This window comes from Hirundo rustica, chromosome 1, assembly GCF_015227805.2.
Source record: "Hirundo rustica isolate bHirRus1 chromosome 1, bHirRus1.pri.v3, whole genome shotgun sequence".
Lineage (NCBI taxonomy): Eukaryota > Metazoa > Chordata > Aves > Passeriformes > Hirundinidae > Hirundo > Hirundo rustica.
This window is the reverse complement of record NC_053450.1, coordinates 12,864,806-12,889,372: the sequence shown is the minus strand read 5'-3', so window position 1 is coordinate 12,889,372 and position 24,567 is coordinate 12,864,806. Positions and strand designations below refer to the sequence as shown.

At 41.8% G+C, this 24,567-nt stretch overlaps 1 protein-coding gene across 2 annotated transcripts in view; it reads left to right on the top strand.

Moving 5' to 3' along the window:
* The window catches only part of DEPTOR (DEP domain containing MTOR interacting protein), a 78,171-nt gene that overhangs the window by 34,796 nt on the left and 18,808 nt on the right, over window positions 1–24,567 (top strand). For both annotated transcript variants that reach the window (XM_040081801.1, XM_058423059.1), the window contains 4 exons: window positions 13,037–13,222; window positions 13,905–14,039; window positions 17,187–17,257; window positions 17,884–17,988. In XM_040081801.1, the coding sequence (XP_039937735.1) occupies window positions 13,037–13,222; window positions 13,905–14,039; window positions 17,187–17,257; window positions 17,884–17,988 (497 nt within the window). The remainder of the gene's footprint in view (window positions 1–13,036; window positions 13,223–13,904; window positions 14,040–17,186; window positions 17,258–17,883; window positions 17,989–24,567) is intronic.

Below are 24,567 nucleotides of genomic sequence, written 5' to 3'. Positions count from 1 at the left end.
TCTTAGTACCATAAATTGATTTCACCATACTGTGCTTCCTTTGTTTTGTCTCTCATCAGCAGTACCAAAATGTTATTTGACACTAATTGGCATCCTTGTTGGCAGAACCAGCAGAAAGACTCTTGACTGAACGGGAGTGGAGAATAAAATATTTCCTGTCACAAAGACAAATCTTTTTCTAGCAGTATTGTTTAATACCCACAATATGGAATAAAATAAAACTTTCTGCATTATTCTTATGAAGTATTTATTACCCCACCTAATGCAATGGAAAGTAATAGAAATAGTTGCATCAAGTTGCCAACTTCAGTAGTAATTTTCCAGCCACAACCGAATTACACAATGTCTTTTTATTAATACTGACTTTTATTTCAATTACTCAGAGAAGCTCTATTCTGCAGCTGAGGCACTGTATTCAGAATTACTTCCTGACACATTTTTCTTCACTTTAATTGGTCGGACACAAACCAGGTTTCACACAGGAAACAAACACTTATGCTAATTTTAAAAAGGAAAACAGTGGTTTAAGAGGAATTGTATAAACGCTGCAAAAGCATCAGATTCTCAGTTTTAAAATAATCTTCCTGATCTCTTTGGACATATGTAACTCTACACATTTCCCCTGCCATGCATGAAAATGATGAAATGTACTTAAGTGCTGAATTGCTTCCTGCCAAAATCTCACTGGCCCACACAAATCACTGAGATTAGCTCCACTGGTTAGAAAGTGGTGCTAATAATGCAAAGTTGTGGGTTTGATCCCCATATGGGCCATTCACTAAAGAGTTGGACTCAATGATTCTTGTGGGTCCATTCCAACTCAGAATATTTTGTGATTCTGTGAAATCATAACCCAGAAACCACTGTTTTCACAAATAGGACCCAGATTTCCTTTCCTGTGTATTGGTACCCCCATGTAATATGGAATAAAGCCCCCATAAGTAGCAGGGAATTATGCACTGAATTATGCACCTTCAAGAATATGGAGTAAATATGGAATAAAGCCCCCATAAGTAGCAGGGAATTATGCACTGAATTATGCACCTTCAAGAATCATTTCTTGAAGGTTGGTGTTGGGATTGTAGTTACTTGGCATTTGTGAACACTGATGGCCTTCATCCAGAATACAGAAATAAAGATTGTGGGAAGAATTATGAGTTTGGTGATGCACATAAAATAAACTCAGAGACAAAAGGTGTGCAGAACACATTTCTCAGCTGTAGAAGCAGCCCATTTCTCGTATGGTGAGGTATGTAGAGCTTGGTAATTGTCATGCTCTGGTCCAGTGGTGAAGGTGCTGCGACCTTCCTTGCTAGAAGTGTCTTTAAAAAGACACTTATATCGACAGAGGCAGAGAGTGATTCAGCTCTTTGTGTACTCTTAGGTGCAAAGTGATCAGCTCTTAGGTGCACTGTCAGGTGCAGTGATTTGCTCTTTGTGAGGCTGCCTGAGCAGCAGAGCCGCATTTGCCACCCCAGGTGATGCAGGAGTAAAAGTAGTGAGACTGGGTCTTTCTGATCTCCAGGAGACCGTCTTTACTCCACAAAGTCCACAGGGAAAGAGCCCAGTGCTGCTGGGTGAGATGGGTTACATAGGGTAGGTGGGAGTGGGGTTTCACAACTTGGCCAGTGGGGAAAGGAATTGGGAAAGGGACCAATCAGGGGAAGGATCCAAAAAGAACAAATCAGAGGGGGTAAAAACCAGGAACAAGGGGAATAACCAATGGGGTATGAAACATTAATATAGAACTACAAGGGCTGACGGGTTGAGGTATTTTTCTTCACCTTGAGCTACAAGGAGGCCTCTCAAAGGGATTTCTCAAATGAGAGACCCTGCAAACTGAGACAGCTTGTACAGGGGTTGAAGCACTTTTGCACACCCTGACCTCAAGGAAGTCTCCCAAGGTGACTTCCCAAGGGGGAGTCGCTGTGAGTTTAAGGGCTGCACATTCTCCAAGGGGGTGGGTTATTCTCTTCAGTATGGTCCAGGGACCACCAGAGGTAATATTAATAGACAAAACTTTTCTCCAAGATGTTGCATGTTTTTCAGTGCACCTTTTTTTTTTTTTTTTTTTTTTTTTTTTTTTTTAATGGGCATGGTGGGACAGGTTAGCTCCCATGGTCAAAATTCACATGCAGCAGGAGAAGTTCTCTGCCAGCTCCTAGGTAGATCAGACCAGAGAAAGGATGGTCAGTCTTCCTGTCCTCCTCCAAGGACTCATTCGGTATGAAAGCTTGAGGGATGGAGAAACATCTGCTTGCCTTGCAGAAATTTTTAAAGTCTGGAATCTCCAGTGCTAAATAGTTTAAATTTAAAACCTGGTTAATACTGGTTAAGAGAAACCAGTACTGTCTTAGGATAGCACTTACAATTTGCAAGATGAATATTTGCACTTCTTCCATGGCAGCAACCAAACCACAGCTCATTTATGGATACTTTTCAATATATTGTGGAATGTAAACACCCAGGGATTGCCTTGTTCTGCAGATGGTACTGTATGTGCTGCCAGTTGAGCCTGGGAGAAATGGGGGCCTGAGCAGCAGAACTCATCTTCTCATGCCAGATCACATTCTGTCTCTTTTGTTGTGGTTTCCCAAGCTGCTGCTGACCTCCAAGTCCATGTGTTTGGTGTAATTTCTTCTCTGACATGCCCTCAGCACCTTCCCTGAGCAGTGACCAAAGCATGGTTCAGCATGAAGCATTTTGCATGGCTGTCCACTCTATTCCAGGGGGTTGGGATGCAGATTCCTAGGCTCAGACTAGCAGCAGAATAGGTGTGGTGAGGCTTTGCTTTCCTGAATGATTGAGGGGTGTAAGAGTCTCTTTTAGAGATGAAAGCCTAACAGCTGTCTTCTTTGGAACACATGGTCTACCTAGACTGCAGTAAAGCCTTTGATACTGTTTCCCGTGGCATTTTGCAGAAACTATATTCCCGTGATGTTGGATGGGTGCACTCTTCACTGGGCAAAAAATTGGCTGGATGGCCAGGCCTGGAGTATCCCAGGGCTCAGTACTGGGACCAGGACTGATTACTGGGGACAGTCCTCTTAATTATCTTTATTAAGGAGATCTTTATAAAGGGATCAAGGGCAGCAAAGGTGATTTTGTGGGTGACACCAAGCTGGTTGGGAGTGTTGATCTTCTGGAAGACAGGAGGGCTGTACAGAGGGACCTGGACAGTTTGGATGGGCCAAGGCCGTGGTATGAGGTTCAACAAGGCCAAGTTCTGGGTACTGCATTCAGGTCACAAAACCCCATGCAAGGAACCCCCATCCAGTACTGCAGGGTTGGAGATGAGTGGCTGGAAAGGTGCCCTTGGAAAAGGAGCTGGGGTGCTGGTTGACAGCAGCTGAACATGAGCCAGGTGTGCCCAGGTGGCCAAGAAGGCCAATGGCATCCTGACCTGGATCAGCAGTAATGTGGCCAGCAGGACCAGGACAGTGACTGTCCCCTGTACTCAGCACTGGTGAGGCCACACCTCGAGTGCTGTGTCCAGTTCCGGGCCCCTCAGTTCAAGAAGGACATTGAGGGGCTGGAGTGTGTCCAGAGAAGGGCAACAGAGCTGGGAAAGGGTCTGGAGCGCAAGTCTGATGAGGAGCAGCTGAGGGAGCTGGAGGTGCTTAGCCTGGAGAAAAGGAGGCCCAGGGGAGACCTTATCACTCTACAGCTCCCTGAAAGGAGGCTGTAGCCAGGTGAGGGTCAGCCTCTTTCCACGGGTAACAAGTGGCAGGATCAGAGGAAAAGGCCTCAGATTGCACCAGGGCAAGTTTAGGTTGGGTATTAGGATAAATGACTTCACTGAAAGAGTTGTCTAGAATTGGAACAGGCTGCCCAGGAAAGTGGAGGATTCACCATCCCTAGAAGAATTTGAAAGATGTGTAGATGAGACACTTGGTTAGTGGTAAACTTGGCAGTGCCAGGTTAATGGTTGAGCTTCATGATCTTAGAGGTCTTTTCCAACTTAAGTGATTATATGATTTTGTCAGTGCTAGGATTTTTGATGGTAATAAATATGTATGTGGTAAGATGTCATAGACATGATACCTGTATCTTCGGCCTCCACTCTCCTTTAAGATACCTTTCAACTTTAAAAAGTTTTATTGAGCTAATTGCACTTGATCAGACCTGGTGTGCTCAAGGTAGGCACGTGTTCCGCTGGCTTAGCACAGAAGCAGGTGCTTATCTCCTTTCAAGAGTTAATCTTTTATCTGCGAAACTCCACTGTGCAAATTACTTTCCGAGATGAAAACAAACACTTTGTAGTGACATAGTGAGAACAGTAAATGCTGACATGTGCTATGTCCCTGTCTCTGCAGGAAAGTCTTACATCTATATTTAGTTTTCCCTATTCTTTGCAAGGACTCTGTACTTTTTACAGCAGAATTTCCTTTGTGAAGATGATCAGTGCATTTAGTTTTAAGCATCAAGGCACATGATGCAACTGAAAGTTTGTTGTAATTGTGGAAGTGGATTAAATATCTAACAAAGTATTGTTTCTCTTGTTTTTGTTGAAAAGCTTTCCTTCTCTTCTGAAATTGCTGTGAGTAATGAAGTGTGTGTTGCTATATTTACCTTAAATGTCCAACTGCTTATGATTAGCTGATTATGATTCTTTTACAAAGTGAAAACTTGCCATGTATGTGTGAAATGTACTCTTCCTTAATTCAAGATTTCTCTTTGGGACCCCTTTCTAGGAAATACCAACTGCAGATAGCAATTTACAAGTATCATTGAAGCATTCCATAAATCCTTGACTTAATTGAAAATAGGCTACCTTTTCCAAAATCAACACATATATTTTTTAAAACAATTCTCTAGTTGATCTAAAACCTGAATAGCATCAGCCCTTGGATATATCCAAGCTTTCATTATGCTAAAAGTATATAAACCATCACATTTTTGCAGATGATGCCTTGATTTATCTCAGTAAAACACAAGCATTCAGTCAGTCAATGATGTCCTGCACCACAACTTTGTTTTTAGTAGAAGTCCTGTTGCCCCTGTGCTGATTCCAGGCAGGAGCTCTCAGCTGTTTGTGGCAGCTCTTCCCTGGCAGTTCCCACGCATAGGGACAGTAACCTCACCCACAATAATTCAGCTACTTATGCTAAATCTGGAGACCACTTCACATATTTTTCCTGATTTTGCCCTTGTAAGAAGTCAAAGAATAAGAACTTCACATGTAATTGTATAAACCTGTAGCCCCTTAGTCTGTCAGCTTCTCATTGTGTTCTTCTTGCAGTTGTCTTTATCCACAGCAGGAATGGATTTGGTTTTTGAAAGAGCCACAGACTCTATGCTTTATGTAAATAACATATGAAAAATTCTTTTCATATTAACTATTGAATTTTATTTTTCTGACAGAGAATGGGTTTCAGTTTTTAACAGCTGCAACAAGAAGGGGGAAAAAAAAAAAAAAAAAAAAAAAAAAAAAAAAAAAAAAAAAAAGATACCCAGATGGGCCTTTTCATCTTCTGCTTCCCTTGCCACAGACTGTACTTTCCATGCTTTATTTGGAAGCAAAGAAAGGCAGTTGGCTATGTTCAGTAAACTTACTAAATTAAAGATGATAAATCCTCATATACAAACCAAAAAGACTGCTGAAATGTATGTGATTCAACACTGGCTTTTCATGCTAGAAAAAGTAATGTGTATTTGAAAATATACTGCAAATAGATGGCAAACTGACTGGAAAGACAAAATGTATATAGAAACATGTATCTGCATACCTATTTTAAGGCAGCAGAAATAACATGTTAATGCACTGATCAGAACATACCACCTTAATAAGAACAGGATACTCTGAATTTCAGTTCCTGAGGAACTTTTGACAATTTTCTACTGTAATCCTGGTGCTTTGAAGACAGTATAAAAGTTGTCTAGAGTTTTATTGGACTACATGAATATACTACAGTTTATTGAAACAGCTCAGAAAGCCCTCCCTAGTTATTGCTCAGAGAGCCGTAATTATAGCACAACATTTTTTTTCTGGACCTACTTATAGTTACAGGACCTGTATATTTCTGGATATGCTTACTGACTTCGCCCTTAGTAGGATGAGCTGGAACAGCTCTCTGGATTTTGTATTGCAGGGCCAGATTCTACCTTGCAGTTTTATACACGGGGATCCGTGGAAACAAGAGCAGTTCAAGCTTAGATCCATTGTCTGTTCAAAATTAATTCCTTGTAATCCAAATATGAAAAAAATACAATTTAGTACAGCTGCACTGCTGAGAGTTTAACGTGATGCTTGAATACGTGCACAGGTGGGCTTATCTATGGTCTCTGTAGCGTATGGACATTCATAAAAGGTGGAAATGCAAGTGTTGTGTTTATGCAGTGCAGGGAATCCAAGACCCAGGGCCCTGTGCTCACTGAACATCTGTAGTCTCTCTCCCTGGATTTGTGGGAGATCCAAGCAGGTGGAATTCATCAATGTGTAAAAGGAAACTAATCTGAATAGGTGCCATGATTAAAATGCATTTGCGGTGCCAGATTAGCAGAAAAACAGGAAGGCTTTGAGAGGAGTGGGGAAAGCATTGTCCGGTGCTGAATAAAGTGCCAGTTACTCTCCTCCAGCCACACGTGTGTCGGTGCAAGGCAGAGTGGAAGAGGGGCAGCGCAGGAGTGGCTGGCTGGTGTGGCAGAGGTGGGCGCTGCGGGGTGAGGGCTGGCGAAAGCTGCGCAGCCGCTCTGTGCAGGTCTCAGCAGCTGGCGGTGTTTGCCAAGCCCACGGACTCACTGCTGCTCTTGTGAAAGCCAAAGTGGACGCACACTTCTACTGTTTCTCTGGCAAGGAACCAAAACTGGGCTGGCCAAAGGCCTGAGGCACAGAGGAGGCTGGCTCAGCAAGCTGTGTGCTATCCATAGCGAGAGGCATTTTTTTAAGGAACTCGTATTTTATGTGTTGATTTGTTTCCTTCCCTTTTAAATACTGGTTCTGCTTTGGAGAGGGGAGTGAGAAAGCAAAATGACCTGGAGTGGGAGCCAGACCCTTCCCTGGGCACACTTCGGGTGCAAGTGGAAGCAGCTCCAGCTGTGCTTTCCTTCAGATAACCCCCCATCCCCTGCCAGCCCCTGCAGCCTGTCAGTGTATGTCTCATCATCCTGCATTTGTTCTTGGCATGATGCTCTTTTGGGGTAATATCTTGCCACTCCAGAGGTCAAAACTGATATGGTGATCTGTGACTTGCTGTATGAAGGCACAGACTATTGCAGCCAGTAATAGTGAAGGTCTAGAATGATGTCCTGCAACTTCAAACTGCATTTCACATTATTTTAATAGAGGAAACTACCTCATTAAGAAGATAAAGTGTACTTTCGAATACACTGGGGCTGCTGCCTTGTGCTGTCAAAGACTTGGAAATGTGTTGTACGCTGCTGGAAAGAGTTCAGTGCTGCTTTTGTCTTAAAGTGGAGAAAGATACGACATATCCACACTGAAAAATCCTTACACTCTGCTCATGTTTTATAGCCTCTTCCTCTTAACCCTAGCTCAAGCACACTCTCACACAAACAAACAAGCACACACTTCAATGTGTCCTCTGCTCTCTTGAGAGAAGCTGCTCATCTGGCTCCTCATGGACCTTTGATCTCCTTCCTGCTGCTCTCTCAACATGGAACAGCCGTTCCCTGGCTCCAGCCACGAGCTTGCCGGGTGACACTGTTGTTTCTGGGGACGTGCAGAGCAGCTGGAGTGCCTCACTGGATGTGTCCTACCGGGGACTGCAGCTTTCAGCTGGTAGAAAGCATTAATCACTGCAGTGGAGATGTACGCAGATTATCAGCGCTAAAAATCATGGGGAATTGAAGCGGTGGGAGGGATTTGGGGGAAAAGCCAGTTATGAAAATGGCCTGATTTTTCAGGCATGAGTCATACCATTTATTAAAATAGGCTTTTGTACTTTCTAAGCTTCCTCGGTTCTATGAAATCAGTGTAAAGCTAGTATTTCTATCTCTGCTGTGCATCAGCCTCCTTGAAAAAGTGGAAAAGGCTGTTTGAGCTCCATGCAGATCCTGGGATTTTATGTCAGAACCAGAAGCTGAAAGAAGATTTGCATGGATGTTACTATTTATATTTTATGTATTTGAACAGAAACTGTGAAGCAGCCAGGAGCAAGAAGCACCAAAACTGCAACATTAAGTGCTCCCAAACAGAGAAAATCCAAAATAAATATTCCGATTTTTCTCGTCTTAACAGTAACGTAAATGGTGAATGACCAGCTAAAGCCCTTGCCAGTGAAATTTACAAACTCTAGGGATAGATAAGGCAGTAAACAAATAATTGAGCTCTATTAATTAAATGGTCATTACCCCAAAAGAGATGTTTTTTTTGTATAGCTAATGGTATAACTACAAAGCAATGCATCTAGGAAATGAGAATATAGGCTCCACTCGTTGCTGTGGAGCAATGCTGTGCAGGGAAAGGAAGATGTGCAGAGCAGAAATTATTCCCATTTTATGCTATTTGTGCAATACAGTGCAGTAGTAAGAGTGGGCATGAGATTACAAAAAAGAACACCCAGTAAGAAAAAGGGAGTGAGGTTGTAATTGTGGGCATGAAGTTCTGATAAGTGGATTTTTAGGAAAAATAAATTCTGAAGAGGACTGCAGGAGGGGTAAAAAAGGTCAGAGTTTAGGGGGTAGTATTTATTCAGTTGATAAAAGATACATTTGGGAGTTGGCTTCATCTCTTCACAGATTTCTTTGCAAAGATTTTTGGCCAGATCGTACATAACTTTCTAAGGAAGGTGTGACAAAATCCAGGGATTAGCAGTTAAAGTTAGACAAATTCAGCTTTGAGCTGAATCTTTATTTTCTGGCAGGGCAAGTGACTGAAGGCTTAAATAGCTTGTGAAGGGAAGAGTAAATTGGTCAATAAATGCTTTAAAGTATGAGTAAACGAAATTTTTTGTAAGATTAAAAGATAATTGTTTAATGCTGTTTCTGGGAGAAATTTTGTGGCCTGTGTATGTGGGAGGTTAGACTGGTGGGTTATTACTCTACCTCCAAAGTTTGACATTGGTGGGTGTATGTTAGTGTTGGTGCCTATCCTTCCAGGACAAGAAATGCTCTTGTGTACTTTTATGGTTTTGGAGGTTTCCAGTCACCATGTTTTTACTTTACTCTCTTCGGTGGATTTCTTTCTGTTGCGTAAGTGCACATTGTAACATGAACATGTTGCCACCTGAACAGCCATGAATTAAATCACAGCAAGAAACATGAAGTCACCCCACCTTGCTCTTTGTATCACCCTCATAATGTACAAATGCAGGTCCTGACACTCGTCAGCCATGGCTTGACAGTTAAAGACAATCTGAAATGGGTGCCAGTTTGCTTTTCTATGCTGCACTGTGAAGGACAGTGGAGTAATTCAGGAGTAGTAACGTTAATCCCTTTCTAGAGCTGCAGCTTCCATGAGAAGTACCTGGAGCAAGAGCCTTGTCAGCAGCCTCAAGTTTATCTGCTACTGCCTCTGAGTCAACACTCAGAGGTAACCACCTCTAAATTACCTTTAAAGAAACTGCTCATGGGCAAGTCTGTGCAACCCTCTCAGCATTCTGCCATCAGTTTAGAAAAGCTTTTCCCTCCCACCTTTCTGTGCTGCTTGCAGCAAAGTGTGGGCTGCTGAAGCGATTGAGCTGAGCACCCGTGACTGCACCTGTACCTCTCACCCGGCAGCTACCAGTGGAACAAACCCAGCCTTCTGTGTGTGCTCTGCATCCAGCATTCAGAATTGCGATTTACCAAGGACAAGGGCGTGTGTAGCTTCTCCTGGCTCTTGCTGAAAGTCAGCCACTGCACCCGAGGAGTGCTTTCAGAGGCAGCCAGCACCCACATCTGCCTCCCCCCTCCTCAACCTTTTCCTTCTGATCCGTGGTCTGGAAGTTCCTTTTTCCACACCTTTCCAGATGCACGTATCCTTAGACAGAATCTCAGCCTGGACATTTAATCACAAATCATGAATACCTCAGCTGATCAAAAAAAAAAAAAAAAAAGCCTCATGAGGTACAGTAATAATTTTGGTGAGAGACTATTTGATGATGTATGCACAAGGAAGCAGTCTGAGCTAAATTGCTCCTATTTATATTTTCAGTTTATTTTTAAATATGTAAAAAAGTACATGATGTTACAAACACATGATATGTGAACTATCCTTAGACATGAGGAGGATAAAATATGAAAGTCAAGCAACATGCCAAATTCTATACTGATGTTACATATCATGAGTATTTTGGCTGCAAATCCTTTGTTGTGTAAATCATATACAAATATTCTCCAACACACAGTCGTTGGACTTAGCTTTTCCACTTGCACTAATTTATTGTATAAAAATTTACTCTTCTGTGGACTGAAATAATTATAGCAGAGATTAATGGCTTCAATGGAAAACCTGAGCCTTGCAGTTTTAAGTATATTAATATTATAGTATTTAATTCAAAACAAGTACTGTTATTCTAAAATATGTTCTGTTTACATTATTAGTTTCGTGGTCAGTAATTCTTGAATTTCAGAGTGGTTGACAATGTCTGCAGCACGAGTGTGTGTTTATCTCTGATTATCATAATTTCTGAGTACTATCAGAGCACTTCAGTTAATGACACAACAGAATAATTTTATAAACGGTGGCATCATAATATTTAACTTGACTCAGAAACCCTGTTGATATTTCTTACATTGTGAATAGTTGGCCACGGCAGTTCTATTTCCAAGGAAGCATTTGTGGAGTCCTCTTTCTTTTAAGATTATGAGTCACAATAGTGCTGAATAAGGAGAGCTTGCCTTTTTAAGATTGAGTTTGAGATGGCCTCAAAAATTTTTTTTGTCTTTAAATTAGGTTATTCTAATAATATGGTAATATATTGATAGATATTGCTACTTATTATGTCAGTGATCTTAAAATGAAAGAGTTAGCTGCAAACACCTATGTACTAACTCTGCCTCTGATAGCAAATCCTTTAGGGGATGTGGGCAGATTGCCAAATCTTTCCTCCTCTACTTCCATTCTTCAAAAATACTGATTGTTAGTAAACGTTGTTTTATAGTGTTGCATATGATATGTATCCAAAATGGGGAGCACAGCAGCAGTGTGTGCCTGCAATTATTAATGTGTCAGAACACAATAACGAATTACTTGTGATGCTAAATTGGACTTAACAAAGCCATTTTGCATCCCTGAGGACACAACAGATTCAGCATCAAAAAGCCAAGTGGCGCTGGCTCTTCTGAAGATCTTTGACAGAACCAGGCAATCTAAGGGATGCCTTACAGCCTACACCATGCGACTCTGGGGCAGATGGCTTGTGTGGCAGCTTGGGCACCAGCATGTGCAGTTCAGAAAGTTCCTGTGTACTTGTGTCACAAAGGTGGAAGTCCATTTGTACAGACAGTGGTCTCTCTGACAAAGGACATGGTTCTTTGCAAGATGGTCTCATAAGGCAGGTTCTGCATCCACACAGAAGACAGTGTCCTGAGGATCATATCTAGGACTGGCATCTTCCTTATTGTCTAGGTGACTTGACATCACTGGAGAAGGTGACTGGACTGGACTTCTTCCTCTTTGAGGTTATTTCTTCAGCTCACAAACATCAAATGGCTTACTGGCTGTTCACGTGTAAATACAGCCTGTTTTGCAAGGCTGTCATGTGTGGAGTAGTTCTGTAGTTCCATGAAGAGTAACCTGAGACACAGGGAGGTGTTCAGAAGGGATGAGAGCAAGAAAGACTGTGTTGGGGGTGAGAATAAAAGGAAAGCAGGCCAGCAGGGCTCCAGGCTCTGGGTCTTGTGTAGCACCTTGGACACTGCTGGTTTTTCTACCCCATGTGTTGGGCAGAGCAAAGAGCAAGGCAAAAGTTCTGTGTCTGCAGTAGGAGGCCAAGTGACTGCGACATGTAATCCTAGACTTGAGTGACGTCAGTGCATACCTGTGTTGCTGTTGTAGTTTACACATAAATATCTATAGCCCACCAGTTCTTACAATTCAGTATTGCAAGAAATGCAATTTATAAACTAGGAAAATCTGGATTCTTCATTGAAAAGGTCAGCTGTGGGAGATTATTTCTGTGGAACGTGATCACAGGAGCTAGGTGAAAATAGAGAAAAATGCTGCTAAACACCTACTGCAGCTGTTTTAGATGCTGCAATACTGATGCAGAGAGTACTCCAGAGAGCTTTCCTGCAGTCAGGAGCTGCAGGAGTCAAAGCACTTTCAGGACCTGGCACAGAGCTCCATCCAACGTTTTTTATCACAATGTTGGTGGCAGTGAAGACGTGGATATTATAGAGATATTGCACTCTGGGGATAGGCTTGCTCTGACACCAGCAGCCTGGGGTCTGCTCTCAGTGTCAATACAGGTTGCAATCAAGATTTTGTTCATTATGTAAGAAATGATTTTTGGCCAGATGCCTGTTCCCAAACCTTGTGTATCCGTGCGAAGCAGGGAAGTGGCCTGCAGGAAATGTCTGGGACACAGTGTCTGTGGTGAACAAGACAGAGGAAATACACAGGTCTTGATTCTTTGCTCCCCTGTAGCTCTGAACAAAGTAGCTGGACAGCGCTGCTGCGGGCTGCCCTGCGCTGGTGAATTCATACAAAACTTGGCGTAAGGAGCTAGGTCTGGTCTGTAGTGGCCAGCTGCAGCAAGAGGCGTATGGAGGACTCGTGCACAGAGGTGGAACATTATGCAACCTGTCACGGAGAGGTAAAGTACTTCTATTTCCACTGGGCAATAAAAAGAGCATACCATTAATCAGAGTAGTGTAAAAGATTCTTCTCAGCATTTGCCACTACAATTCCTAGCAATTATCCTGCTAACAATAACTACAGTGGTTATTGCTGCTATAAAGAGTGAATGTTGAAGCCACCTGTGTGAAGCTGACCACCTTTCTCCTCTTTCTGAGGCTGCACAGGGGAAGAGGAGAGCCCTGAGCATTGCATCCTTACAGCAAGTTCTGTGGTGCATGGGTTGCACTGGGTAAGCTTGGATTTCTTTCCGAGCCTACCAGGCATAGACTTCGTATCCATTTCTTTTCCTAGTGTCCAACAAGCACCATTTTATGGACAGCAACTTGCTCTACCAGTGCAGAATGAATTTCCGCCGGCGGCGGCGATTAATGGAGCTCCTCACTGAGAAATCTCGCTTGATGCCAGAAAGCCATGACAGCCCATTTTGCCTGCGCAAACAGAACCATGACAACAGGAAACACACCAGCTTTCTCTCAGGTGACTTACTAATTATACTGCTGTTTGTAAAATAACTCTGTGGAGTACTAAAAAATTGATTTTGGACTAGGGGTTTCAGTGTTAGAAAAAAAATTCAAGGCTGAGTATTATATATCCTTGTTTATAGGGATTGTCCATTCTCTCATTTTACCAGACCTATAGCTCCTGGGGTGTATCTGTATCAACAGCATTTCAGATGCTGATCAAAATTTGGGGTCCATGTTCAAACTGCACTGGTTAAAGTCACCCAAATTCAAAGTAATTTGTCATACATTCTGTGGGGAGTTTTGAAGATTAAAAGTGAGGAGAAGTGGCCCTGCAGCATTTGTGTACAGTAATATCTAGCAAGAACTGAAAGAAGGGAAAGAAAAACTGGAAAAACATGTCTCCCTATATCGAAATGCCTCTTAGAAGACACTGCAATGGGAGCAGTTCAGCCATCCTGTTAGTTACAGCATTACTGTCATTGTCATGCAGTGACTCTTCTAACAGTGTAGGACACACTAACTCATTGCCAGTGTTGTCAGTGAAAGCATGGCTTGGTGGGTTTTTTTTAAGAAAATTGCTTAATAACTGGTAACATGGTAATAACATGGCTTAATAACTGGTAATAACATTTAGGGAAATGACTTAATAACTGGTACCAGCTCCCTTTCTCTCTTTGTTTTCTCTCTGCTTGCAGTGAGTCCCACCAAGGAGATAAAGATCGTGTCAGCAGTGCGGAGGAGCAGCATGAGCAGCTGTGGCAGCAGCGGGTACTTCAGCAGTAGCCCGACACTCAGCAGCAGTCCCCCTGTGCTCTGCAACCCCAAATCTGGTGAGCACCAGCATGGGTTATGATGCACAGCAGCCAGGGTGCAGACATCTCTGTGGGGAGAAGGCAGTGTGAAGAATGCCTATCATCACGCCTAAGCCTGTATTTCCAAGAATACATTAAAAATTCACAGTGTCACCGGTTTTGTAGGCCAGAGGGAACTATTATCATCTTCTAGCCTGAAGTCTTGTTGAACGCAAACCAGACATCTGCCTCCAGTAATCTCTGCGTCAAGTCCATAATTGTGGTTTGAGCTGTAGTTTATCTCTTAGGAGGACGTGCAGTCAGAGGCTTAGATTTGCCTCTTCACTGCCAAGCTCTGAATCAATTCAAATCTCCTCCTAGAGACATTCCTTTGGTGCAAGTCAGAGAGAGTTTAACTATCCAGTGACTGCTTGAGCTGTGATGGAATATCGCTTCTCAGAAAACAGCAGGCTCTAAAAAAAGCTGAGGCAGCATTGTTTCAGCCTGTCAGAGACCATTTGAATATTTTAATTTGTTTTAAGTCTTACACTGGCATGTTTCAGAAGGCAGAAGTAGCATTGAAGCTTATTTTCCTTTTGAAAGGATTTCCTATCCCACGCCGGAAGGTTAAACACACCCATTCTTCCACAGTTCATTTAAAATTGTTTCTTACTGTACATCTGGTAAGGGAAAACCAGACCAAGATAGATATTGTTTCAGCCTCTCTGTTTCCCTTAGAAATACCCTTGAATATCAAACAGGGCCCCTGCTGCCTTTTGACTTCCTCATTATTTCAAATTCACCAAGTCTCTACCAGTGGTGTGGGGAGTACTGCACAAGGGGTAAGGCTTCAGTGGATATGTGTAATGTTTGCTTTCAGAGGGATGCTGACATTTGAAGTGATTACAAGAGAGTGCCTCCAGCACTAGGTGAATGCTGTTCAAAACCTTGACCATTTACTCCGGAGATGAGTGAACTAAAGTGCATTTCATTCTTGCTGTGCAGAATGGCCATCAGACAGGGAAGGATATTTTCCCTCTCTCTTCTTTTAACACATTTCCTTCCCTCTGCTGAAGCTCTGCTGGGAATTCAGTATGAAGCTCTGAACTAAAATAATTGGAAGGACTCAGTAGGATTATATGCTCAGAAACCATAACATCCTGCAGCAGACCTGCTGCCCAGCAGAGGAGACGCTGTCACTTCTAGTGGCCGTTGCATCCTCGGAGTGTGTTGTTACTGGGTTTTCAGCACCACCTTCCAGTATGCTCACCCCTTCATGCAAGGGGCTTGCCCCGTATAAAGAGTGCCACAGTATCACGTTTTCTCAGAATGTCTCTCAGGTATACTTTCCAGAAACACTCTGATAGCTTTTGTATGGGGAGCTCTTTGTCCCCAGTACATTAATTACATCCTGGAAAATTTTCTGGGACAGATAAAACAGCATTCATGTGTTATCCATAAACGTGTGTGTTATCTGAAGTATGCCAACTATTCGGTTCATTTATGGTTCTGATTTTATATGAAGTGTCAGCCCATGAGTAGTGAGAACAAGTTTATTTTAATGCAGCTGATTACACAACACTGGAAGAAAAAGAATAGGCTGACGTTGCTCTTCCATAAATTTTTTAGAAGAAATTTTGCCTTAGGACTAGTTTTCAAACTGTGAATAGCTTTAACAGACTCATATTTGCAAAAAGACAGCAGTGGGCTTATAAACAGACTGATTTTTAAGAATTATACAATTACTGGCAATGTAGGGTTATTTCTCCCAGAGCACCAGTACAGATACACGTCAGCTTGCATAGGTTAACATGAGGCTGTCAGATGTAAATGTTACGAAGAATTCTTAATCCTTTGCTGACTGTAAAGAGAATTTGTTCACAAATAGCTTCCTGCCATCCAGACATAGAGTGTGTTGCTGAACTACGTGATAATAAACACAAGGCAGAGATGTATTTGTTGTCAGATGAGCTCTCTTGCAGGCAGGCAGTTAAAAAACACCCAGGTCATGACTTGACCAATCATGTAGAAAAACAATCATCAAACAAAAAAAAATTTCTGGAGGTATTATGAAGGGAGGCACATAAGAGAGCCCTGCATGTATGATTTACCTGATTCTGATTTGTCAAATGACCACAATCATTCAGTTTTTTCACAATGACCAGGCATGCTCTGCAAAGTGTAACACTGGCTAAATGACAGTTCATCAAAATGCATGGGAAAGTTAAAAAAAAAAGAAAAGAAAAGAAAAAAAAAAAAAAAGAAGAAAAAAAAAAGTATTGGTTTGTCTGCTAGAATTCTTCCTGCTCCCATGAATGTCATTAAGAAACTCAAGAAAATCTTCAAATACCATCTATGAGAAATTTTTTCTCACCTGTGACTGAAAAGACAGATACCATCAAAATTATTGCTAAAAGACAGCCATAATATTAAGGGCAAAGCTGGCAAATGGGGTGAACAGCATATATCTTTATGTTGTCCTTTGTCTTTGAAGCATTTATGAACAGATAAAAAATGGTACACAGGATGGTATTGATTTGATCTGGCAAAACAGAATTTTTTTTTTTTTTTTTTTTCGGAGGAAAATTATGCCATTATATAGGAAAGCAATGGGAACCTGCAGAAACTTACTGGTATTTTCTTTCATTTAAAATCCCAGACACCTGTAGGTTACCTCATCTGTCCCTGGATAAGATGGGAGTTAGAGGTCTGTTCCTGCAGTTGCTGAAATCTCTTGCGATAATTCCTCACCCAAGCAGGAATTTCTTGGTATTTAATTCGGTGATTCAAACCCAACTCGGATGAAATAGCAGAGAGCACCCAACAAGCACACAGTGAGCTGTGAAGGAAAACTGCTCTATGCCAGGAAGGCTGGTCACTTGTTTCAACACTGGACACAGGAAAAGCCACTTCTGATTTTTGTGACAGTGTTTTAGAGATTTTGGTTGCAGACAACAAAGCCTGTTGACTAAATTCCCCAGTTTTCCAGTGATCTCATAATTTATATTCAGAGTTATTCTGCAGGCTTCTCCTTGGTTCTCTTACTGCTTTCAAGCAAGTCTACAAGAATTGAAAGCATATATGGGAAGTGGGGCCAAAAAGATGTATCCCAACCCTGCATCTTATTTATTAGGAGAAACTCCAAAGGAATGTTTTTATTGAATATTCATTTCTGTACCTCCACAGTATTAAAGAGACCTGTGACTGCTGATGAGCTCTTGATGCCTGGAGCCCCATATGTTAGAAAAACTTTTACGGTATGTCTCCAGTATTTTTCTTTATTTTCTGCATGTTATATGCATAGGGCAATCCAAACAGGCATTTTCTGATGGGATAATTAGAGCTTATTTGTATTTGCTGAGGTTTATACTTTAAAATCTCAAACTCCATTATCAGTTCTTCCACAGATTTCATGTCTGATTCAGCACTTCTTTATTCTGTCTTTATGCCAGTTTGATACTTAAAAGGGATGTAAAATTACATAAAGCAAATAACATTTGTATTATACAAACTCACCTGGACTTGGTGCTCCTGCTCTGCAGGAGTGGATCGCCTACCCAAACTGAAGTTTTCTAGCAGGGTCTTTCTATATGATGGGACAGAAAATTTGATTGACATACATTATCTGAGCTTTTCTTTAAAGACATTTTTTAATCTAGTCATTGGAAGCATTGCTTTTACAGCCTCCTAGTTCAAGGAAACTTCATTAAAAGCGAGAGGAATCATTTGGATAGGGTCTTTCCCATGAGTGCCATAGCGGCCTGTGCTCTACTATGTGTTGGAAGCACAGAGATGTTGAAATTACATCTCTGACCATTTAGAATGTGCCCTCTTGAATTTCATGGAGCTGCTTGAAAGTGATCATGTCCTTTCTTCTTTCCAGATTGTTGGTGATGCCGTGGGCTGGGGCTTTGTGGTGCGGGGGAGCAAACCCTGCCACATCCAGGCTGTGGACCCCAGCGGGCCAGCAGCTGCAGCTGGGATGAAGGTGGGTTCTCAAAACAGGCTGATTTCCCGAGGAAATTTGTGCTGCTCAGTGAAGATCTTGGGCTGCTTGTATTTGGGGAGGGAAAGGGGCTTTTGTTCCCAGGGCTGAGTGCCTTTCTGTCTCAGTTTCAGACATCTGTGCACAGTGAGTTCTGTTGCCTTTAAACCCCTTTCTGTTTCTTTTCTTCTTTCCATGAGACTCTTGAAGTCTCTTTTTAACATGAGACTCAATTATCCTTTCCAAGTCTCTTTCTTGACCTTTTCCCTTGTTGAGGTGGATTTTATTCACATGGTTGGCTGGTTTTGGTGATTTTTTTTTAATTTTATTTTCATGGTTTTATTGAACTCTGCACAATTTTAGCTTCCCTGTTTACTTTCCAGTTTATGTGACCACTGGTATCACCTTCTGGACTTTGCCTGTATAGGAACAGGCAAAGTCAGACATACCTAGTAAAAGTGAAGTTAATGTAGCCCATTGTTCAGTGTAAAGCAGTTAAGATTCAAGACAATTTGGAAAGAACAACGGATGATACTTTCATAAAGAACTGAAATATCTTGCTAAGTGATTTAAGAATCAATAAATACACATTCCACTTCTAGCTTTTGCACTGCAATGCAGAGCCCATTGACTTACCTGTGGGCTTGGATCATATCCTGCATATATCTGTGAATTAATCTCTGCCTACAAAGAGAAAAATAAAGGCAAAGTGTTATGTTAAGTACAGATAAAAGCAAGAAAATTAAATTAGCTGCTACACCTGCTACAATGGCTAGAAAGATTAAACTACCCATTTATGCCATGCTTTATTGTATGGCAGCAACACAGGTGAAAGTTTCAGGTGTATTCCACATGTACGCCAGTTTGCCAAGAATTTTGTCCAGCTTTCTAATTCATTTTCCTTTCCCATCACACTCACCCCAGTTGCCTCTCACCTGTCTATTCACACCACTAGGCTGGAGGCCACAGCTCCAGGGATGCACATCCTGCCTGCTGCACGGTGCCAGACCTGCCATGGGATCCTCCTTAGCAAGTGCAGTTCAGGGCTTTCTGCTCTCTAGCTGCTGATTCTTTTTAACAGAACTTTCAAGAACATACTGTCTTTGAAACTTTTTTTTTTTTTAGTACAAGTAGGCAAAGCCCCTGGGACAGTGAAAGGCAGCTGCAGAGCTTGTTGGTGCATGCAGCACCCAGACACATCCTGCTGGCTAAGAAGCTTGAGTTCTGAAATGAGTTCTGGAAATGAGCTTGAGTTCTGGAAAAGTTCCAGCTTGAGAGCTGGAAATTTTTTATATGTTTTATACAGCACCTAAATATAATATAAGTTACAATTTTTATATGAAGAGTATAATTTTCACATAATGATCCTGCCTAAAATTGAAAGGGCCTAAATTTAAAAATAATCTAATAATTCATGTGTATATTCTAGATCCTAAACTTGGGAGTTTAGTATTTTACAGCACCTTTTATTCTCTGAATAGAGAAGCTATCAGTACAGTGGAGCAATTCTGAAACCTGATTGTTAAAAAAACCCACTTTGGTATCATATGTATAATCCCATGGGGTTGTAGAGGTCTGCCTGAGCCACTGGAGATTGAAGAATACAAAATAGTTCCCTGTCCTGAGAGGAACCAACAGTGTTGTAAAACTGGGACATATTGCCTTGATTTTACACAAGGACAGATCTGATTATTTTCAAAGCTGTTATCTTTATATGAAATGTTTTTCAGAACAGAGTTGCAGATAAAAATTTATAGCTGTAAATGAGATGAGCCTCTCTTTAGACACAAAAATTGTTGCCCCATTTTTGGAAATGCTGTATACCTTTAGCCTAGTGAAGAGATGGTGGTGTTTTTTTTGAAAATAAGGGCTTTTGTTAGATGTTCCCATGGCAATAAGTATGTAAATCATAGTGCGGTATTTGAAATTAAAAAAAAAAAAAAAAATCTATGTCACTTAATCCATCTGTTTACAGAACTCCTCAATCTGGCAAATTGAAAGAAATCAAATGACAGGCTTTAGATGACAGCTTCTTGAAATTAAACAATCCCCTGTGTGGAAGCTGCAGGAAGGGCACTTTGAAAACAGGCTGTGGGACACGGTAACTTCTGGTGGGCTGGTGCAAGAGGCTTTTGTCTGCAAAAAGAGTGCTACACCAAAGAAGCGCTAACAAGGAAAGTTGGCTATGATGAAAAGGGCAAGAATTTGAAGAAGGGCCAAGCCTTGGCGTTGCAGTTAGTAGAAAAGTTCTTGGCAGTAGCAGCAGGGATTTTCCTCGTAAGGAGATGCATCCACTGTAATTGTTTTTAGAATGTCTTTATTTGTAATGCTTGTGATTTAGCACTTGCCTGTTTTGGAGAGTACTCTTTTCCCGTGTTTGCATTATGCTGGACATATTGTTGAGAGAGGACCTACAATATCATTGTAAGACCTTGGTCGGTGCATTTGAAATTCTACCATGATGTATCACAGAAAGCAGTAAACTTTGCAGGCTCAACCTACCTGCTGGACTTACTGGTGGCTTGCTTTCAGTTTGAGCTTGTCTGGGCTCTTGGCCTGCTCCAGAGTGCTGTGAATTGGGAGTCTGATTAGAAAACTCAATGAGCTCAGGACAGAGCTCCGACTGCCCGCAGGGGCTGTGGCTGGGCACGGCGCAAGCGGCTGGGACACGTGGGCTCGGGCACACGCGTGCTCAGCGTGGCAGCACTTGCCATCTCCTTATGTGTGACATCTTCTGGTGGAATTTTCAGACAATTTATTTCTGACAAAATCCTTACTAGCATGATCTGCTGAAGATATGTGAGAGGCTCTAAGGTTTAGGACTCGATACCTCTTCTGGGGCTGGTAAATAGGATTACCACTCACAGTCTGAAGTTTCAGGTGTGAAACTGAGAAAGTAATTCAATGAATATCTAGTCAATTAGCCTTATTAAAGTATTTTTGGGCCTGGTTTGCTGAAGTGTGTTTGTCTGTGACAGCGTTGTGAGGAGAGTGGTTGCTGTAAGTGTGTTAACGAGTGGGAGCTGGAGGCGACACAAGGCTGTGAAAGGAGTCAGTGTTGAGATGCGTTCTTCTAAGTTATTTGCAGCTCTGTTTAGCTGTCTGCTGTCGTCAGCAGTGCAGACAGGAACAGCAGGATTTTGAAGTTCCCAGGTTGCTTTAATATTTATTATTGACTGGCTGAAAATTCACTATTCACTAGTTCTCTGCAGATGACACTACTAAATATTGCCAGCTCCTGTCAGTAAAACTTTTTCCTCTTTTTTTCAGTGATCTATTCTGTAAGTTCATTTCTGTTTTTAAGTTGCAAGTATTTTTTTAAAAGTTACAACTTGACTTCAAACTAGTGACTTAAATTGTGCATCATATTGTTATTTAGTGTGACATAACTGCAGCAGAGTGTGATGGAACAAGCAGACCTAGCTAAGTATGAGGCTTGTGAGAGAGGCAAATTAATCACTCATTTTTCTGATCATCTGTTCTCTCCACTGGCAGAAGAAAACAGTGCCCTAGTCAACCTGTTAAAAAGAAAGCTATCTGATTCCTTAAACTGATTATTATCAAATTGGTGTTTATAGCTGTTACACCTAACATCCTCAAATCATACAAACTGCCAGTGGCTGTTTAAGCTTGTCAAGCCTAGTTCTTCATTTCAGCAGCAGGGAGTCAGCAGCAGGCAGTTTGAAGGACCACGTGTTGTCACTGGTACCAACGCCTTTTGTTTGGAGCTTAGCTTGGGAACTGTGATGTGCAGCCAGGACCCTTTCAGCACGGTTCTGCTCTCCTGATCTCTAAAAGCTGGCACAGAGAGATGAGCTTTATAAATTCTCTGCCTGTGCATTTGTCTTCTGCATTCACAAATGATTATTTCAGGTCCAGTTTATCAAATGATTTCACTAGCAGAATAAGAGCCCACTCTCAAGTGTAATTGAGTTGCCGCTGTGTCAAGAAGCAATTGGATGTCACTCTATCAAGGTCATCAAGCCCATTTAATGCAATCAAAAGAACATCTGTAGTATCTGATTAGTCCAAAGAGTTCAAGTACTGCCACGATAACAACATATTACAGACTTGTAACATCGAAGACTGAAAGGCACACATTGTAAATGTCCAGCAGGTTGAAAACCAATCCAAACCCATGTGATGTCAGAGGAATTGCCTGTGTCTTATAATCCTGCAGTTGGAAGAAATTTGAACAGTGAGATTCTCGTGAAGTTGAATGTACTCAAGCTGGAGAGAAACACAAAACCCATTTGATGGTCCTTGCCAACCTGACCTCAGACGTGAGGATTGCATAACTGTTTGGCAAGCAAGATAAATCAGTCTAAAAATCTTTAAAAAAAACCTCTCCCCAGAAAAAGTATCCCAAGTCCAGTTTCCAGTCTTTTACAGAATAGTGGGAAAGGTATAGAAGCATGGCTATTGTAGGTGAGAAATCTCTTTGTAACTCCTAGCAGTACCCTAGTGGGAGCTTGAAAACTGGGATTTATATTGTATTAATAAGGCACAATGTACATGCCCCCATTTAACCCTCTTTGTGAAGTTTAGGAAAAAGAAGATACCTGTGTTTGATGCTGGGCCTCTAGCCCTTCAAAGCACTCCAGGGATGCTTCAGTGCTAATTGAAGGTGTCTGAAGGGCACTTTCATTTTTTCATGGAACTGAGCTTTAAATGAGAAGATGGAGTAGGCTTGAATAAATATTTATGCTGTGCACTAGCATATGGTGTTGTTGAAGCAGATGCAATTTAGTCTTAGAATTCTTATCTTATACCAACATGTTACTGATTGTAGAAAAGCATAAATTACACGAGTTGCCATCTGTTTTCAATTACAGCATGAAAACACTTAGGCAGGTTCGGATTTTCCTTTAACTGTGTTATCAGCTCACTGCCGAATTCAATAATTACATTAGAGTGAGTTGAGAATGGATGTATTTGGTAATGTGAACACTCAGAAAAAGTTGCTGACAAACTGCTTTCATAGCTTGTCCATAAATAGAGAAGCAGCAGAGCTAAACACGCATAGCACTACCCACAATGAATGCCACTGCTGTAGGCCTTGAATATAAATGTATATATAAGTTTCAAACACGTCTCTGTAAGTGCTTCATTTTCTGATAGTATTTAATTATAAACTACACTATGAAGGTCCATTCTCCTCCACTGGAATATGGAATCTGTATTTAAGCATCTATGACTTTAGAAAAATCTAATTTTAAGAAAACCTAATTTTTTACTATAAATTCAGTCTGGTTTTGCAAAACCAAAGAAAATTCAAAGATGTTTTAACTCTGTCTTTCATTTTAAGCAGCAGTAAGCAGGACCTCAGATTTTATCTGCTATTATCCATCATGGAGATTGGAGAGTGAACCAAGTAGGGTAGCATTAGCCTCAAACATCATTGAATCATGCTTGGGAAGAGTGCTTGTTACATTACAGTATCAAACAGTGGGTCATGTTGGAAGGGACCACAGCGGGTCATCTGGTCCAACCTCCCAGCTCAAGCAGGGTCATCGTAGAGCACACGGCACAGGACCAGGCCCATCCAGTAAGGGGATTCCACAACCTCCCTGGTCAATCTGTTTCAGTGCAAAATCACTGCACATTAAAGAAGTACTTCCTTGTGTTCAAGTGGAGCTTCCTCTGCTTCAGTTTTTCCATATTGCCTCTTGTCCTGTTGCTTGGAACCACTGACAAGAGCCTGGCCTATCCTCTTGGTACCCTCCATTTAGATAGATATTAATGAGGTTCTCTTTCAGTAATCTCTTCTTGAGGCCCAGCTCCCTCAACCTTTCATGGTAAGAGAGATTTTCCAGACCCTTTACTGACTTTGTAGCCCTCCACTGGCCCCACTTCATTTTTTCCATGTCTCTCGTGTACTGAGAAACCCAGAACTGGGCACAGCACCACAGATGTGCCTCACTAGGGCAGAGCAGAGAGGCAGGATCACCTCCCTTTCCCTGCTGCCAATGCTTTTCCTAATGCACCCCAGGATACCATTGGCCTTCTTGGCCACAAGGACATGCTGCTGGCTCATGGACAGTTTGTTGTCCAACAGGACATCCAGGTTCTTCCCTGCAGAGCTGCTTTTCATCAGGTTGGCCCCCACCCTGTGGATGGGGGCATGTTCCTCCCCAGGTGCAGGACCAGGACATTAGGACATATGCTGATGTTAAGATCATAGCAATGGTGAACATAATGTTGAACAGTTTGGATGTCTTTTTCATTACTATTTATTTAGTCCTTAGTGGAAATCTTTCTAAAAGGCTCTAAAGAAAAAATCAGTAAGGCTGTGCTAGTCAGTAGCATAATGGTTCAACAGAAGTTGGAAGGGATCAAATATTTGTGAATGCAAAAATACTCAGTTCTGCCATGTTTTTCATCAACATGAAAAACAGTTCTTGGCTGGTTGTGCTTGACAACTTTTTAACATGTATAGCACACACCGTGCTTTCCTGATCAGTGAATGAATCTGTTCCTGCTCTATGTCTGCCTTCTCTTCTTGGTCTGTGATCATCATCTGCTCAAGTAATTTGCTGGTGGGCTGTGGTGATGCCTCCCTAACTGTCCCAAGGTGTCCTA